General features: G+C 46.3%; 1 protein-coding gene across 3 annotated transcripts in view; it reads right to left on the bottom strand.

Moving 5' to 3' along the window:
• Nucleotides 1-19,700, bottom strand: part of DDC (dopa decarboxylase) — a 255,892-nt gene that overhangs the window by 95,178 nt on the left and 141,014 nt on the right. For all 3 annotated transcript variants that reach the window (XM_063922623.1, XM_063922624.1, XM_063922625.1), the window contains 3 exons: nt 18,707-18,726; nt 14,424-14,522; nt 5,295-5,396 (listed from right to left, as the gene is read on the bottom strand). In XM_063922623.1, coding sequence (XP_063778693.1) covers nt 5,295-5,396; nt 14,424-14,522; nt 18,707-18,726 — 221 coding nt within the window. The remainder of the gene's footprint in view (nt 1-5,294; nt 5,397-14,423; nt 14,523-18,706; nt 18,727-19,700) is intronic.

The raw sequence follows: 19,700 nt of genomic DNA, 5'->3' as shown, positions 1-19,700 counted from the left end.
CAGGTTGTACGGTGTGATTGGTGTGGCTGGTATGAGTCTTACCCGGGATTCAAAATCCTTCCTTATTGTGTACGCTCGTCCGGGCACAGTATCCTAACTGAGGCTTGGAGGAGGGTCATAGGGGGAGGGGCCAGTGCACACCAGGTAGTCCTAAAGCTTTACTTTTGTGCCCAGTCTCCTGCGGAGCCGCTATTCCCCATGGTCCTTACGGAGTTCCCAGCATCCACTACGGACTACGAGAAATAGAATTATCGGTAAGTAAATTCTTATTTTACGTATGATTGTCTTTCGTTTTCTGATTCTGTTAATGTGGTGAAATTTGCAGATGACACAGCAGTTGCCTGTCTGATAAGTAATAATGATGAGGAAGCCTATAGGTATGAGGTTTTACGTTTATTAGAATGGAGTAAAGAAAATTATTTGATTTTAAAGACGTCTAAAACTAAGGAAATGGTAATTGACTTTAGACGAGGCAGTACTAGACCGTTATTTCCTGCATTTTTGGATGGTGAGCCAATCAAGGAGGTGGCCTCATTTAAATTATTAGGCATGTACATTGCTAACGACCGAACTTGGTCCTTAAATTGTACTTTTTTGATTAAGAAGGCACAGCAGCGCCTTTTCTTTTTAAGGAGACTTAAGGCTGTCTGAGTTCGAAAACGTTAGTGAGGTTCTATTGAAGCATAGTAGAGAGTGTTCTGACGTATGGAATTACAGTGTGGTTTGGGAACTGTACTATAGCCGAGCAGATTGCCCTAGAACGTGTGGTTAGGACTGCCAGTAGGATCACTGGGGTGTCCTTGCCTGTATGAAGGACCTTTATTTAAGTAGAGTGTTACGAAAAGCCAGATGCATATTAGCTGATTCTAGTCATCCAAATTATTTGGTTTTTGAAAGATTGCCGTCCCAAAAACGATTTAGGAGTGTACGTGTACACACAAAGCGTATGTTAAATAGTTTTTTTTCCAACAGCTGTTCATCTGTTAAATAAACAAAAGGACCAGGTCTAATTTTTTAAATGAAATATGTTTATTGCTTGTTCTATTGTACAGGGTGCTCGTATGGTAATTTATTTGACATTTCATGACTGTTTTGTTAATGACAAATAAAGTATATTATTATTAAATAATTTGAATTGCTCATGGACCACCAGGGTACCACAGCACACAGTTTGACATAGCTGATATGTCCTAAGGCTGGATACATACTTGGCGATATGCACCCGATATATCGTCTGATTCTGCGAATCGAATGATATATCATTCACATCGCCCAGTGTGTATTCACTGTATCGTTAACGATATAGGGCTTTTTCTTTATTATGCAAAGATAAAGATTGTTGCTGTATTTAGATACTAATGCAACCCTACTAATGCTGATAGTTTAACTATATACAGTACATTTAGATGAATATACACAAGTGACAAACAGTCCCAGAAGCAATGGCGGATTTAAAGGTGGGCGGAAAGGGCGATGCCCCCCCCCCCCCCTACACCTGCCCGCCGCACATTTAAGAAGCCGAGTCCACTTCTGTACAGCAGTGCTTCCGCCGCATCCTCAATGATGAGGATCAGTTCACTGACTCAGTCAGTGATTTAGTGTAGCGGCTGGGCAGCAGCACTGACTGTCAGAATGTCAGGCTGAAGCCGAGTGTCACTGCCTCCGCTTCCAGCCCCCAGCACCCTCCCCAGCCCCCTAGCCTTGTTCCAGAGCCAGCCCCTGGCTCTGGAACAAAACGGCAGTTTTGTGGGCTCTACAGGCGCCTGACTTACGCTGATGCTGGGCACAATGGGCATTCAGATTCTTACTCCAGCCCAGCGCCGCCTCCTCCTCTCCCATTCTCCAGCCTGCAGCATACCATGGGGTTTTAGAAAAAAAGGGACGTGGTCACAGGGGTCTGTGATTAGGCCACGCCCCTGACTTTGGCTGGGTTTAGGTGACCATCTCTGTGTGACCCGTCCCTTGCCAGCATCCCTCTGTGGGGACATGGAGGTAACATTTGGGTTATAAATATGTATGTATGCATGTATGTATGAGTTTGTGTGGAGGGTGGTAACTGAAGGGGACAGGCTGTATGTGTGGTGACTGGGATGTAATAGGTTGTGTGCATACGTATGTGTGTGGTGACTTGGGGAGTAACACGTTGTGTGTGTGTGTGTGGTGACTGGGGGGGTAAAAGGCTGTGTGTATGTGAGGAGGGGTGGCGGGGGGGAGCAGGCTGTGGGAGAGGTGACAGGAGGCACTGTCAAATCCGGGGGGCGGGTGCACGCGGACATTGGCCTGTTCCACCCCCCATGTTGTTTCTGCCACTTTTTTTTTTAAACAGAGCCTGCGGCTGTATTAGCATGAAGGGGAGTCCAGCCAATCCAGCCCCTCCTCTCACTTTTCCTTCCCCTCTCTGATGCTGTTGCCTAACATCTCGATCCCACAAAAAAACAGAAAAGGGGACCCGCTGCAGCCCGCGCTGATGAGAAGGGGACCTGCTGATACCCAAGGTACACAATGCTGCTTGTACTGAAGACACACACACACACACACACACACACACACACACACACACACACACACAGTGATGCTTGTATCAGGGGTAGGGGGTCAGTACCACCTGTACCAGCTCTCTCTCTCTCAACCCTCCCTCTCACCCCTTCTTTCTTTCTTTCCCCCATCTCCTCTCTCTCACCCCTTTCTTTCTTTCTACTTCCCTCGTCTCCTCTCTCACTCCTTTCTTTCTTTCTTTCTTTCTTTCTTTCTTTCTTTCTTTCTTTCTTTCTTTCTTTCTTTCTTTTCTTTCCCCTTGTCCCCTCTCTCTCTTTTGCTCTCTTTCTCTATCTCATATTTTCTCTCTCTGTGCCCTGCTCTCTCTCCCTCTTTCAACCCTCCCCCACTCACGCAACCTTATCTCTCACCCTCCCTCTCTGTTTCACCTCTCTCCCTCTTTCTCTCTCTCTTTCTCTTGTAACCCTTTTTCTCCTCATCTCTTTCTGTTGCTCTCTTTCTTTTTCAATATTGAAATTGGGAGGGGCATAACAAAGTGGGAGGAGCTATGAGTAGAGGGCCATGATTCTTAAACCCCCCCCCCCCCCCCCAAAGTAAACTCTAGATCCGCCACTGCCCAGAAGGACAGCCTTATATCTGATATTTTTCCACAGTTGGATTAATTAAGAATTTGGATTAAAACTAAGGACTACAGTCCAGTTATTTTACTTTATCTTAAGGCCCATACACACTAGGTGATTTTGAGCTCAAAGTAGCTCACTTTTGGCGTTTTGAGCTACTTTGAGTTGAAAATCGCCTAGTGTGTATGGCCGGACAATGAGCGGTGTGTGCTGATGCGCGCTCCCGCATAATCATTGTCCACCGCCGTCCGACGGCCTGTTTTACCGGCCGAGTGAACCACTTTCCACAGTTTCCTACTATTGAAAGTGGTTGACCCCCTTGAAAATCACTGGCCGGGTAAAAATTGCTCAGTGTGAAAGCACTGTGCGATTTTCTGGGAAGCGATTTTCACATCATCTCTCTGCATACACACTGGGCAAAAATGGCCAGTGTGTATGCACCTTTACTCTTCTTAATTATGGTGTTTGTGATATTTTTTGATTATGTTTTATCTGTATCCCTATATTTTATTACAATTATATTTATTGACTCTTATGTTTTATTGCTTTTTTCTTTTTCTCTCTTTTCTTTTGTCCCTCTGTTCTTTGTATTGTCTTTTTTTTTGTGAGTTTGGTAAGGATGTACTAAGCATCTGCCAAATATCACATACTATTATCATATGTACAAACATACAGTATGCAATTAGTATCGCAAAGAACAGCTCTTCTCATATGCTGGGACTTCCGGGTTTTCGGTCTCGGGAGGCGCAGGCGGCTGCAGTGGCCACAGGGGGTGCTGGGAGGGATTCAATCAGAACCCTCTCAGGAAGAATACAAAAGAAACCCATTGGCTTTTGCGTAACCCACCACACTAAAGCGTCGGCGTCCAGGGCTTAGTGCTGTAAACACTGAAAATGCAGCCAAAGGGAGTTATTCAGAGCTGTTAGCAAACCAAAAAAGTTAGCAATTGGGTAAAAGCAGGTTGCACTGCAGGTGGAGCAGTTGTAACATGTGCAGAGAGAGTTAGATTTGGGTGGGTTATATTGTTTCTGTGCAGGGTAAATACTGGCTGCTTTATTTTTATGCTGCAATTAGATTTCAGTTTGAACACACCCCAACCAAATCTAAATCTCTCTTCACATGTTACATCTGCCCCACCTGCAGCGCAACATGGTTTTGCCAAATTGCTAACTTTTTTGGTTTGCTAACAACTCTAAATAACCCCCAAAGTCTAGAAACGGGGTATTGAACACATTTTCCCTTTACTACATCCCGCCCTTAGTCACTTGATGGTCTAGATCAGTGGTTCTCAACTGCATTACTCAAGTACTCCCAACTTGTCATGTTTATAATATTTGTCTGGGGAAACAAGTGGGATAATTACTGATCAGCTCACCTGTGGTAAATTAAAGAGATCCTGAAACGTTACCTGTTGACTGTACTTGAGGACTGTAGTTGAAAACCACATGATATAGTCAGCATATTTTTGTGTTAACAAGAAAAAACGACTGCCTCTCCAGTTCCAGCGTCGGCTACCGCACTAACCGCCACAGCCAGCCCAACAGCACAGAGCGCTACATCCCCTCTCCGCTGCACAGCACTTGTGGGCAACGCAGGACATCCGACCGGGGACGCCCGGCACACGGACCAGCCCACCCGAGAGGTATTAACCATTGAACTGTAACTGGTGATGCACAGATATTCCATTCTTGGAGTTTACAATTATTGCACTTATTGTCCACCGTTTGTGCATATTCAGCAGTGCATATTGGCAGTTTTGGAATATGGACTCCAGCTCTATTCTATAGCTGCAGCATAACAGAAGTCCCTTATTCGAATAGACATTCTGAGACAAGTTCTGTGGGTTATTTTTTACATTTTTATTTTTCAGTGTTTTTATTGGTATTACTACTATATATTTATATCATTATTATGTATTAAAATTATACATTTTCATATGTTGGCTCTCTTCTTATTTTATTTCTGACATTCGGCGCAGCCGTTTTTTCTTGTTATCCTTCCTGCTACATTATGACACATAGTTGTTCGGCTAGCGCAGCATTTCAGAAATTTGTCTTCAATATACATTTATAATTTATGCAATATATCCTCCGCTGAGGCGCTTCTTCAGCAGTTAATTTATCTCTGTCATATTTTTGTGTTACCTATTATTTATAAACAAATATATTTATATCCTACCTTTAACCGAAAGCATACCAGACCCAAAATAACTGGGACACAAATTTCAAATCGGTCGTCCTGCTTTACAAAGTCCAGGAATTCCTGTGCCAGCCGTATATGCTGTTAAAGGTAAAAATATTTACATTACCACTTTCTGTTATTAATTAGCTTAGAGATGCAGAAAAGTCATTGTCAACAAAAATGATGGAATAATGAAAACCTTTACTTATTTATTTAAATGCATTTCATGTTCTACAAATGCTCTTTCTCCTTTAAAACCGTGATCTTCTGGGGACAGGTCAAAGTAAGAGTAAATGGAAGTATGATAGCCAAAAGAATCTCACAAACTTGGGTAGGAAGTGAATGATTAGGTTATAGGTAACATGTACAATGAGCAATAAGAATGAAAACATGCCCTACAAAATACAGACTAGAAACATGTATGTCTTTTATTATTATTTATAATTATTGTAATTAATTATAATAGCAACAACATTGTTAGTGCCTTTTTATATTGATGTAGTTTTATTTCATTCCTATATGTATTATGTAGTATTGACAAAGTGGTTCTCAGTTTTGGGTCTAGTTACATGAACTATAGTAAATTTAAATTTACTGAAATAATTACTTTCTCAGAAGTGCTACTTTTAAAACTAAAATTATTTGGAACATTGTGTATTCCCATCTTCTGCATATTTTCTCTTAACTGCATGTTTACCATATGAGAATATTTCTACTCTTAAATATGAAACATCTGTAATTATGAATATGTACACTAGAGGGAACCAGAGGTATAGTGTCCCAAAAAAATGTTTACACACTTTGATTTATCAGAAATACAAAGTTTATTAGGAGATATTTAAGATTAATAATACAAGTCGAAGAAGACCAGTATAGAAATTTTTAAGTTAAAGCCTATAAAGAAAAAAAATGTGTGAGTTACAATAAATCAAAGTGTGTATGCATTTTATATGCATATCTATCTACGGGGGGGGGGGGGGACAAGGGGGCAGCATGCCCCCCCCCCCCCCCCCCAAAAAAAAAAAAAAAATATGACAGAGGAGGAGGCACTGGGGAGGGGGAGCGCTTACCTCCGTTACCCGTGGAGACTTGTCCTTTAAAAAGTCTGCTGCCGCAATGTGCTATGCCATGCACTGTCCTAGCTGACTCTTCACCAGGCCCTGCCTATTTTGTCAGTCCTGGGCCCCACAATTTCTGATGGCAGCCCTGCTCTTCACTGATGCATTACAGGGAGGAGGTGTGGCCATGCTGAACCTGCTGGAACATCCCCCCGCCTCCTCCCAGTAATGCATCAGTAAAGAGCACGCTGCGGGTATTGGAGGTAAGCACTCCAGTGCCCTGGGGGTGGGGATTGGTGGGGCGCCAATATTTAATTTTCTCTTACGTCCTTGGGGATACTAGGAATCCATTTAGTACCATGGGGTATAGACGGGTCCACTAGGAGCCTTGGGCACTTTAAGAATTTGATAGTGTGCGCTGTCTCCTCCCTCTATTCCCCTCCTACCAGACTCAGTTTAAAAATGTGCCCGGAGGAGCCGGTCACGTCGCTGGAAGCTCCTGAAGAGTTTTCTGCTTTTATTTTGTATGTTTGTTATTTTCAGGCAGGACTGGATGGCACCAGCCTGTCTGCTTTGTGGGACTTGGGGGGGACAGGGACATGGGGGGGCCCAACCTCTTGAAGGGTTAATGGTCCCGTTCCCCGCTGACAGGACACTAGCTCCTGAGGAAACTATTCACAAGCCCCACCGCGGCGAGCGTACATTCCCGCAGCACGCCGCCACCCCTAACAGAGCCAGAAGATAGAAGAGTGGTGAGTACTAAGCCGGCGTCTCAGTTAGCGGGTCGCCGGCCTTTATGGCGGCATGAGGGTAGGGAGATGCACGACTTCTACATGGGGCGGCTGGGTCTCCAGACTCAGTACACAGTGCAGACATACCGCTTCTGAGGGAGCGAACTGAGTCTAAGTACACAGTACTCAGACTGGCATTACAGACTTAAAAGGGGGCTGACTCCATTTTAGGCACTAAAGTGACCTCAGACAATATAAAAAAGTGCTGGAAGACCGCGCATGATTGAAGGGGCGGGGCTTGACTATGAGCATATCCAGTAGCTCACCAGCGCCATTTTCCCTCTGCAGTGGACACAGAAGCTGACTGACAGGGACACACAGCTCCTCCGGTGAGACTTCCTTAATGCACGCACCACTGCTTTGGCAGTGTCGGCACGCAGAGGCTTATGGCTACGCAGTAGACTGCTGACGCGGACTCCAGGAAAGGCGTGGAAGGCCTACCCTTCACAGGAGAGGCCTTATTTGGAGATGAACTAAACAAATGGATCTCCAAAGCTTCTGCGGGTAAGTCCATGTATCTTCATTCTGCAGCTCCACCAGCTAGGAAGGCCTACTCGGGACCTAATCTACAGTCCTTTCAGACTGCCAAGTTTAAGGGCAAGACCAGAGGTTCTTCTAAGCCACCAGAGGCGCTAGAGGTAAACCACGCAAACCAGTAACTGCCTGTTCACAGGAACAGAGCTCAAGCTCTGCTTCCTCAAAGCCTCCAGCATGACGGTGAACTGGCAGGTGGGAGCCCAACTAAAAAAAATTTAGTCACATCTGGACAGGTTCGTGCTAGGATCTCTGGGTCATAGATCTTATTTCCCAGGGCTACAGACTGGAGTTTCAGGAGCTCCCACCTCACAGATTCTTCAAATCAGGCTTACCAGTTTCACAAGAGGCAAGTATAACCTTACAGGACGTCATTCAAAAACTGGTACAGACTCAGGTCATTGTTCCAGTTCCACCTCATCTGCAAAACAAAGTGATATTATTCCAACTTGTTTGTAGTACCGAAACCAGACCGATTTTGAACCTCAAGTTGTTGAACCCGTACTTACGAGTGTTCATATTCAAGATGGAGTCTCTGAGAGTGGTGATCTCAGGTCTGGAGGAGGGGGAATTCCTAGTGTCTCTGGATATCAAGGATGCGTACCTTCACATTCCGATCTGGTCGCCTCATCAGGCTTATCTACGGATTGCACTGCAGGACTGCACTACCAGTTCCAGGCCCTGCCATTTGTTCTCTCCACGGCTCCGAGAGTGTTCACCAAGGTGATGGCTGAGATGATGTTTCTACTCCGCAGACAGGGAGTGAACATAATTCCGTACCTGGACGATCTTCTGATAAAGGCACCATCCAGGGAGCAGTTGTTGGACAGCAGACTACCAGACTAATCCTGGATCACGGGTGGATTCTGAACTTACCAAAATCTCACCTGGAACCAACGTAGAGGCTTCCTTTCCTGGGAATGATACTGGACACAGGGTCTCAGAGAGTGTTCCTTCCCTTGGAGAATGCTATGGTAATGCAGTCAATGGTTCGGGCTGTCCTGAGGCCAACCCGGATCTCGATGCATCTGTGCATTCACCTTCTGGGGAAAATGGTGGCCTCTTACGAGGTGATTCAGTACGGAAGGTTTCATGTGAGGCCCTTCCAGCTGGATCTGTTGGACAAATGGTCCGGATCGCATCTTCACATGCACCAGAGGATCTATCTGGTGCTAAAAGCCAGAATCTCCCTTCTGTGGTGGCTACAGACTTCTCACCTCGTCGAGGGTCAGTGGTTCGGGATTCAGAATTGGATTCTGCTAACCACAGACGCAAGCCACAGAGGTTGGGGAGCAGTCACCCAGGGGGTGCAGTTTCAAGGAAGATGGTCAAGTCGGGAAGTTGTCCTTCCAATAAACATCTTGGAACTCGGGGCAATCTACAACGCCCTTCTGCAGGCCTCATCTCTACTTCAAAATCAGGCCATTCAAGTCCAGTCGGACAATGTAATGGCGGTAACGTACATAAACTGACAGGGCGGCACGAAAAGCAGAGCAGCAATGTCAGAGGTGTAAAGAATTCTCCTCTGGGTGGAAAAGCATGCCGTGGCGTTGTCGGCGGTCTTAATTCCAGGAGTAGACAACTGGGAAGCATGCTTCCTCAGCAGACATGACCCGCACCTGGGGGAGTGGGGCCTCCACCTGGAGGTGTTCAGGTGGTTGACACATCGGTGGGGATATCCACAGATCTACATGATGGCCTCTCGACTCAACAAGAAGCTCAAGCGGTATTGTTCCAGGTCGAGAGACCCACAAGCAGTGGCGGTAGACGCTCTGACAACTCCGTGGGTCTACCAGCTGGTGTACGTGTTTCCTCCACTTCCTCTGATCCTAAGAATTCTAAAGAGAATAAAAAGGGAAAAGGTTCAAGCAATCCTCATTGCTCCAGACTGACCTCGAAGGGCCTGGTATGCGGATCTTCTCGAGATGCTGATCGAAGATCCGTGGCCTCTACCTCTTCGCAAGGATCTTCTGCAACAGGGCCCGACTATGATCCAAGCCAGGAAGAGGGTAATGTCTAAACATTAACACCATATATGGAAGAAGTATGTCTCTTGGTGTGAGGGCAGACAATATTCTGTTCTGGAATTTCATCTGGGATGTCTCCTGCTTTTCCTGCAGTCGGGAGTGTATGTGGGCCTACGCCTAGACTCAATTAAAGTCCAGATTTTGGCCTTGTCTATTTACTTTCAGAAACAATTAGCTCCTCTCTCTGAGGTCCAGATGTTCTTGAAAGGTGTTCTGCACATCCAGCCTCCCTTTGTGCCTCCCATGGCACCTTGGGATCTCAATTTGGTGTTGCAGTTCCTCCAATCGGACTGGTTTGAACCGTTACAGGAGGTTGACGTAAAGTACCTTATGTGGAAGACCGTCACATTGTGGGCCTTGGCTTCATCAAGACGAGTGTCGAAGCTAGGAGCGTTGTCTCACAAGAGCCCCTACTTAATTTTCCATGAGGACAGAGCTGAACTCAGAACTCGTCAGCAATTTCTTCCTATGGTGGTGTCCGCGTTTCACATCAACCAACCTATTGTGGTTCCAGCTGTTAAGGAAACCTCTGATACTTCAAAGTCTTTGGATGTTGTGAGGGATTTGAAGGTGTATGCAAAGAGGACAGCTCGTCACAGGAAATCTGACTCGCTGTTCGTTCTCTATGATCCCAATAAAATTGTGTGTCCTGCTTCAAAGTAGTTTATTGCACGCTGGATCAGGCTCACTATCCAGCATGCTTATTCCATGGCAGGATTGCCGGTTCCAAAATCTGTACAGGCCCACTCTACTAGGTCGGTGGGTTCTTCATGGGCGGCTGCCCGGGGTGTCTAGGCTTTACAGCTCTGCCGAGCAGCTACTTGGCCAGGTTTGAACACGTTTGCAAAGTTTTACAAATTCGATACTTTGGCCTCTGAGGACATTCAGTTTGGTCAATCAGTTCTGCAGGAACCTCAGCACTCTCCCATCCGGTTTGGGACCTTTGGTACTTCCCCATGGTACTAAATGGATTCCAAGTATCCCAAGGACGTAAGAGAAAATAGGATTTTAATTACCTACCAGTAAATCCTTTTCTCGTAGTCCGTAGGGGATACTGGGCGTCCACCCAGTGCTTCATTCTTCCTGCACTGTTACTTAGTTAAGTATTCTGGTTTGTTCAGCTGTTGCTGTTCATGTTTCAAGTTTGGTTAGCATGGCTTTCCTATTGTTCTGTGTGTGCTGGTTCGTAATCTCACCACTTTCCTTATCTATCCTCTCAAAGTATGTCCGTCTCCTCGGGCACAGTTTCCTAGACTGAGTCTGGTAGGAGGGGCATAGAGGGAGGAGCCAGCACACACTATCAAATTCTTAAAGTGCCCAAGGCTCCTAGTGGACCTGTCTATACCCCATGGTACTAAATGGATTCCCAGTATCCCCTACAGACTAAGAGAAAAGGATTTACCGGCAGGTAATTAAAATCCTATTTTCTCTGCCCCCCCTCCCCGCCGACCTCAAAAAAATTCTGGCGCCCCCGAATATCGGCCAAACTTCAATGTTTTCCCACAGTCAAATATAGGATGACTTCAGTTACTAACATTCGATTTGCAAATCGAGGCGAAGCAGAAAGGGACATCGACAATGTCCCCCTGAGCTCACAGCGCATCAGCTCAGAGCTGACACGATGTGTCTCCTTCCTGGCTGGCTCCTCTGCGCATGGGATCTCGCTACTGACGCGAGATCCCCAGCGCAGTCCGGAGCCGGCACCCACCACACGAAATGGAAAGCTGCAGGTGTCAGAACGGTCAGCGATGCGGACTGTTCATACATTGCCTGCACATATTGGCTTGCTATCTATTAGATAACAGTGCCAATACAGACAGGGCGCATAGCGCCCCTGTCACTGTGCCCGCATGACAGCTATCATACATGGGGGGAAGCGATATAGCGCACATAACGTGCGCTGATACTCCATCACCAGATATTGCCTGTTCATACATTTACCCTTACTGCACGTTTATACTAATAGGCATCATACCTAGTCCATGAATGTGTAGGTGGTCTGTGATGCAAAACTAAAAATCATGAGTGTTGTTAACTGTCTATCCTGGTTGATGAAATGATGCCTAGAGTCTCAGAAATTCATCCCTGTCTGCAAAATTTGAGTCGGGTTAAATGCCAGAGGGATGGTTGTCAGGTAAGTTGTCTGTATGTGTTAATTAAGCAGCTAATAGTACTTGTTACTATATTATCATAATTCGGCCCCCTTCACCCCCCCAAACATTTAATTTAGGCAAATGACTGTTGCTCCTGGCTTCTGATTCTATTGTCAGCTCTGCAAACTCCTGCTAAGCATAAGTATAACAAGGCACATATAGCTACCCGATCCATGACAGAATGCATTTCTTGGGCTATTTAAAACAAGGTTGATTAATCGGGACGCATATTAGTATATAATCTGGCAAAAGTAGCCGATATTGTGCTCTGCTGCTGTTTATTGCATAACCTTGCATGAAATCAATCACCCCCCCCCCCCCCCCCACATTATGCAATAAACAGGAAGCAGGCAGATGTTTTGTTACCAACAACTGACTATAGGGGTAATTCAGACCGGATCGCTGGGCTGCTAACTTTGCTTTCCTGCATTCAGATAGTCGCTGCCCAAGGGGAGTGTAAATTCGCCTGTGCAAGTGTGTGATCCCATGTGTACGTCATGCTGCATAAATCCAGTGTGTGCAGTCTGTGCACAGCCCAGAACTTACTCCTACAGTGCGCTGAGAACAGGCTGATTGGGGCTGGAGCTGACATCACACACCCTCCCTGAAAACGCTTGGGAGCGCATACGTTTCTCCAATTAAACGGTCAGTTACCACCCACAAACGGCCTCATCCTGTCAATCACCTTGCAGACACATTGCGGTGCATATGCATGCGCAGTCTATCGCTGATTGCCCACTGTAAGAAAAACGCACAGCAGCGATCAGAACTGAATCACCCCCTATGTGAGCACAAAAAAGTGGAAGGCAGACAGGAAGACAGATTAGGGCTACGCTTATTGCCAATTATTTCAGCTGTATTTTATTTTTTCATTAAATATCATAAAATGTTATTCTTCAGTTAGTTTAAAAGTGTAAAGAGAGATTTCCCCTTTTAATGAGTGTGCATGTGATACATTTGGCCCTATAGAAAGTTATGAGGAAGTTGAGTTCGATTTTGCATTCGATTTTAAAGGGGATTTGCGGTTCAATTTTGGAAGGTATTTCATAAACTGAACACAAAATCCCTTCCTAAAATCACATTGAATTTAATTTGAAAATGGAATGCTCAATTGAGTATTAGTAAAAGAGGGATTTGTTAAAGGATTTTGCAGTTCGATTTTGATTCTCTTTCAGTCGATTTTATTGAATCATAAAATCGAATACCAAATTGAACTTTTAGTAAACTTACCCCCAGGAAAGCTGGAACTTGAATATAGAAACACTGGGGGTCATTCCGAGTTGATCGCTCGCTGGCTGGTTTTAGCAGCTGTGCAAACGCTATGCCGCTGCCCACTGGGGAGTGTATTTAAGCTTAGCAGAAGTGCGAACGCATGTGCAGCCGAGCTCTGCAAAAACAGTTTGTGTCGTTTCTAAAAAGCTCTGAACCTACTCAGCGCTTTGCGATCACTCAGCCTATTCGTGTCCGGATTTGACATCATACACCCGCCAAGCGAACGACCAGCCACGCCTGCATTTTTTCAGACACGCCTGCGTTTTTGCAAACACTCCCTGAAAACGGTCAGTTGACACCCAGAAACTCCCGCTTCCTGTCAATCTTCTTGCGGCCGTCAGTGCGACTGAAACTTCGCTACAACCTGTGCACAACCACAACGGGCTTTGTACCCGTACGACGCGCGTGCGCATTGCGGCCCATACGCATGCATGGGAATGCTGCTTTTTAGCCTGATCGCTGCGCTGCGAACAACGGCAGGTAGCGATCAACTCGGAATGACCCCCCACTGTCCCTAACATAGGGAGTGATTCAGAGCTGATCGTATATGTGTGAAAAAACGCACATCTACGATCAAATCTCTGACATGCATGGGGATGGCTAGCACAGGGCTAGTCTGCCCCGCATGTTAGCCCCCCCACCCCCCCACAACAGATGTGTGAAAGCATCTTACAGCATCGATGCTTTCGCACCTGCCGTGTAGCTCTCTGCCTATGCAGCCTAGCTGCGAAGGCAGACAGCTACCTGCCATGTCTAGGGTCGCAGGAGCTGTGTGTGACGTCACGCAGCCGCCGCGGCCCGCCCCGCAAACAGTCCAGACACGCCTGCGTTGTCTGGACCCCACCCCTCAATGCTGCCGACATGCCCCCTTCTGCCCCCCGACTACCTCTGCCAGTCAATCAGGCAGAGGCGATCGCACAAGTGAGATGTCGTTGCATCCTACTGTGCGCACATGTGCAGTGCGGCTTCTGTGCGTGCGCACACTACACCGGCCATCAAACTGCGAACGCTGCCGCTGCAGCACTCCAGTCTGAATTAGGCCCATAGTCACACTGGCTCAGCCAACATACTCCCTGATGTGAACTGACATTTTCATTAGCTACAATTTATTCTTAACCCGCCCAATTCAAAGTATCCTAGATGAGCAGGAGATGAATATTGAATGCAATAAGGTACACAAACCTTGGTCAAACACACCTTTAAAATGTATATAATAATCTTTTAGTGTCTGCAGTGATTGTGGCAACAGTTCTACATGTGATTTACCGTATAGTATGTGTGTGGAGCTTACCTTGCGTATGTAATCTTGAAGTCCTTTCACGCCATACATTCTTAACACAAACCACAATTTTAGAGAGCGAAATCGCCTTCCCAGAGGGATTTGCCAGTGCTGTCGTGGGAGAAAGAAAGTTATATATTTACAGTACACTCACGTACAACACAGGTACGGGATCAGGTCAGGATCCTGGCGTTCGTGATCCCGGCAGTTGGAATACTGATGCCAGAACCCCAACACTCCTCGAAATACAGATGCCGGGATGCTGACATGGATCGCAATGCCGGCGCCAGAATCCCAAATGCCGGGATCCCAAACGTAATTATGCTGGGGCTGCTGAGGGATAGGCCACGGGGGGAGGTTAGGTTTAGGCTGTGCGGGGAGGGCTAGGTTGCGGGGGAGTGTGTGTGTGTGTGGGGGGGGGGGGGGTGTTAGTGGCAGGCTGCGGGGGGGGGGGGGTCGAAGTTAGGCTGTGGGGAGAGGGGATTAGGTTTAGGCACCACTGGGAAGGGTTAGGGTTAGGCTGAAGGTAGGGAAGTTAGGTTTAGGGGGGTTGGGGATAGGTGCGGGGATCCTGTGCATCAGGATACCGCAGTCAGTATTCTGACAACCGACATCCCAAGCGCCTTGATACCAATACCATCCCACAGGTACATCTTTATAAATGGCTACTGTCTTTAAAACACACCAAATATTATATTAAAATGTTATGTCTGGCTGACCCCTGGAGTTTATATTGATCTGTAGTACAATGCAGCTTTCATGTATCTTGTGGCAAAGACCTTAGTTAAAAGAAACATTGGATAGCATGTAAATATCAGTTAGCTAATCACATGAATGATCATATAAATTGCATATTGAAAGAATTGATCTTGTAACTTCACAGGCCGACTTTAGACATGCATAAACACTGAAAGGTGATGATTATGTAGTACATAACACAACACCAACACCAAAGGCATCACTCCCATAGTAACAGGGGGTGCAGCCACTATGGGTTCTGTGCTGGGGAAGCCACCTACACTGTCAAGGAACCATGTGTAGATCATGTATGATGTTTTTCACTATAGGACAGTAACTTGAGACCTTTCATTTTTTTTTTTTTTTTGCTTTGGGGCCCACAGATATCTAATTACATCCCATCTTAGTGTGTACATTCCTTTTGTATCAGGTTTATGTGGTCTTAAAACAAGTATAATGTCACAACGTACATACACTTGCATAAAGTACTTCTTTGGTCAAATTGACCAAATATACTATGAAGTTCTGTACTTGAAGGACACAAAATCAGTTAACAAATCAATTGCTGCATACATCCCTATATTGCTGTCATGGGCTAATCCCATGTTAAGGAAATAGAAATACCAGTATAAAGACTAAAAGCAGATGCACCTTGCTGCTCCACATAAGATTTCTGTGTATTGAGATAAGGATTAACCTCTAGGAGGAGAAGCAATGATTGAATTGGTTATCTCTCCTTTGAGTTCCTCCAATCTGCTTAGGGTGTGTTCTTACAGTAGATGCTTCATAAATGAGGCCAATAACAATTTATGGCTTTTTATATTCCTTGTGTTTCTGTGATACATTAACTGGGCGACAAAGAAGCAAAGCAGCAAGGGCAGTGATGAAAACAGGGATATAAGTACACAGGGGTTTGGACTGATATGCATTTGGGATGCCGGCATTCAAAATACTGACCACGGCATCCCGATGGTTAGAATCCTGACAGGGGTCGGGTAAGTATGTTAACACTACCCCCTAACTCTCCCCTCCCACAGCCTAAACCAACCCCACCCCCCCATCCCACCCCCTACAGCCTAACCCTAACACTCCCCCTGGCGGTGCCTAAAACTAACCAACAATCCTGCAGCCTAAACCCTCCCCAACCCGCAGCCTAATCCTCCTCGGTGGAGCATGAACCTAACCCCTCCTTCCCACAGCCTAAACCTAACCCTCCCCACCCCGCAGCCTAAACCTAACCCACCCTCCACACAGCCCAAACCTAACCCTCCCCTCCTCACAGCCTAACCATCCCCAGTGGTGCCTAAACCTAACCCCTCCTTCCCACAGCCTAAACCTAACCCTCCCCACCCTGCAGCCTAAACCTAACCCACCCTCCCCACAGCCTAAACCTAACCCTCCTCTCCTCACAGCCTAACCATCCCCAGTGGTGCCTAAACCTAACCCCTCCTTCCCACAGCCTAAACCTAACCCTCCCCACCCTGCAGCCTAAACCTAACCCACCCTCCCCACAGCCTAAACCTAACCCTCCTCTCCTCACAGCCTAACCATCCCCAGTGGTGCCTAAACCTAACCCCTCCTTCCCACAGCCTAAACCTAACCCTCCCCACCCTGCAGCCTAAACCTAACCCACCCTCCCCACAGCCTAAACCTAACCCTCCTCTCCTCACAGCCTAACCATCCCCAGTGGTGCCTAAACCTAACCCCTCCTTCCCACAGCCTAAACCTAACCCCATCCCGCAGCCTAACCCCTCATGGTGGTGCCTAAACCTTACCCCTCCTTCCCACAACCTAAACCTAACCTCACACCGCAGCCTAACCCTTCCCAGTAGGGCCTAAACCTAACCTACCCTCCACACAGCCTAAACCTAACCCTCCCCACCCCACAGTGTAACCCTCCCTGGGGGTGACTAAACCTGACAAGGCCCTCCCCGAAGCCTAAAGCTACCACCAGCCTAAACCTAATCTCCCCCTCCTCCGCGGTTTACCTCTCTTGTGGCCCGGCAACAGTCGTTCGGGATCCCAGCGGTTGGGATTCTGGTGCCAGGTTTGTAATACTATTCAGGATGCCGGCATTAGCATTCCCAGCAGTGTCAAGATTCCGGCATTGGTATTTCGACTGCCGGGATCCCGACCGGATTCTGTACACAGGAAGATGCCAGCCATATTTTCTAAAACATTATACTTATGAGAGTCATGTTGGAAGGTGTCTTGAATGAAGGTCATACAGTAAATGCTCATTTGCATTCACAGGCCCGCTGCTTGTGGTGACATAGTGACATTAATGTGGAAGCTGTGTGTGTGTGTGTCTGTGTGTTTGTGTGTGTGTGTTGGAGACCTAAGCCATCCTTATAATGTCATGTAATGCTAAGAGACTTAGTAAACCTTAGTGGTGACAGAATTTTGGAATTTATAGTGAGCAGGAGATATACAGTAACAGGGAGGTGGCTGTTTTTTTTTATTAACCCTTTGACACATACACTTCACAGGTATGTATTGATTCATGATAATTACCACTTATTCAACTGGAAACCATATTACTTCCAATCCAATGTTTCTCCAGTCATTGTGAATCATTTCATTTACAGAGAGTGCATAACTGTATTCAAAGATTACACAAATTACACAATTAGATATAGGGGTGTGGTATGGCTGACTGGCGGTCAGGAGACCACTAGTCAGCATACCGATGCCGGGATCCCGGCAGCATACCGACGCCGGGATCTCAGCGGGGAGGGGCAAGTGCAGCAAGCCCCTTGCGGGCTCAGTGGCGACCTGCAGTCGCCATAGGTTATATTCCCTCTCTATGGGTGTCGTGAACACCCACGAGTGGAAATAGTTCCTCTTGGTCGGCATGCTGACCTTCAGGATAGTGAAGGTGGAGGTCATGTGACCGTCGGTGTCCCGACCGCCGGTCACATGAATATTACCCAGATATAGATGGTACCTAATTGGTCCAGTGGTTATGAAGTAAAGAAGCCATCCAATCAGAGTGGCTTATTCACCTGACAACATTTGTATAGTACTATGCTCTTTTTATAAATGTAATGGCTTAAGGGGGGTACTCACGGAGCGATCGCTGCTTAAAATCTAAGCAATCTGACTAGATTGCTTAGATTTTAAGCACGATCGCTCCGTGTGTAGCCCCCTCAGCGATAGCGATGCGCAGCCCCGCGCATCGCTATCGCTGCTGCTAGATTGGCCTGCATGCAGGCCAATCTAGCGGGTCGCTCACTTCACCCGCTGGGTGAAGTGAGCGGCCCCCCCGTCTCCCCCCGCACGCTCAGCACAGATCGCGCTGTGCTGAGCGCCGGGAGAGATGTGTGCTGAGCGGTTCGCTCAGCACACATCTCTCTGACATCGGCTGGTGAGTACTGGCCTTTACAGTCAGAAGAACTGAAAGATGTGAAGGTGATAATCCACAGTTAAGAGACAACAGTGGGGATCCTTTCCTCCATAACATATTTGTCACACTCGGGTGTAGTTATTCTATATAAATGTTTGTTTACAAGTACTAAATTAAACAAATTTTAAATAATAACTATTTGCCAACTTACCCTGTAGTCTGTCACTAGACCTGAAGAAGACCAGAGAAAAAAATATATTTAATTGCAAATAATATTGGGAATTAGTAAATTCATGCATTGTAAAATAAGTGATCAGAGGAGCTGTGCTATCTCACAATTATATACACAGCATAAATAAAGTAAAATATAGGTATAGGCATTCTCCATGAACGGAGACCATAGTTGTATAGGTTTGATGGTTTCACTTTCCTTCCCTGCAATTCTCCAAATTGCCTAAGAAGGGATAAATTATTAATTACAATTATAAGGCTTAAGAAAATTGTGCAAATTAACCATACAGAATACACTGTCAGATAATCAGTATTCACTATATTTTAGTGCATTTTTATTATTTATTTATTACTAGTAGTCTATTCAGCTGTGATACAGGAGACCTGCGGTTGGGAAGCCGGCAGTCACATGACTGACACTGGTATCCTGAGAATTAGAATGCTGAAGGGATGGGGTCATTATTTTGCACCTTCCCTGTCCCTTACCCTGACCCACCTGGGGTGGTGGCTATGGCTAAGATAGTGAGGATGGTGGCTACAGCTATCCCCCCCTCTAGTGCCTAACCCCAACCCCCCCTCCAGGCCCTAACTGTCCCCCTGATACTTACCTTCGGGATGTCGGTGGTCAGTGTTTTCCGGCGCCGGGATTTTGAGTGGTGTCGGGATTCCAGCATCGTTCACATGACCGCCGGCATCCCAATCGCCAGGATGCTGACTGCATCCCATCTATACAGTGCCCTCATATTACAGAGAATATTTCAATCATTCACATCCCTGTTGGAGCTTGAAGTGCAAATCTTCTTTCTTACAAGTTATGGCTCATGAGAAAAACTGGCAGAAGGCTTTGGAAGGAAATAAAGAGTTTATAAGACAGAGAAAAGAAAACAAGGAGTCTTTACAGGTTGAGATTATCCTGGTTCCTTACTGTGTATTACAGTACATATTTATACCAAGTTCCTACCATAAGTTGGGTT

This window comes from Pseudophryne corroboree, chromosome 5 (assembly GCF_028390025.1).
Source record: "Pseudophryne corroboree isolate aPseCor3 chromosome 5, aPseCor3.hap2, whole genome shotgun sequence".
NCBI classification, from domain to species: domain Eukaryota; kingdom Metazoa; phylum Chordata; class Amphibia; order Anura; family Myobatrachidae; genus Pseudophryne; species Pseudophryne corroboree.
This window is presented reverse-complemented; position numbering and strand designations above follow the sequence as displayed.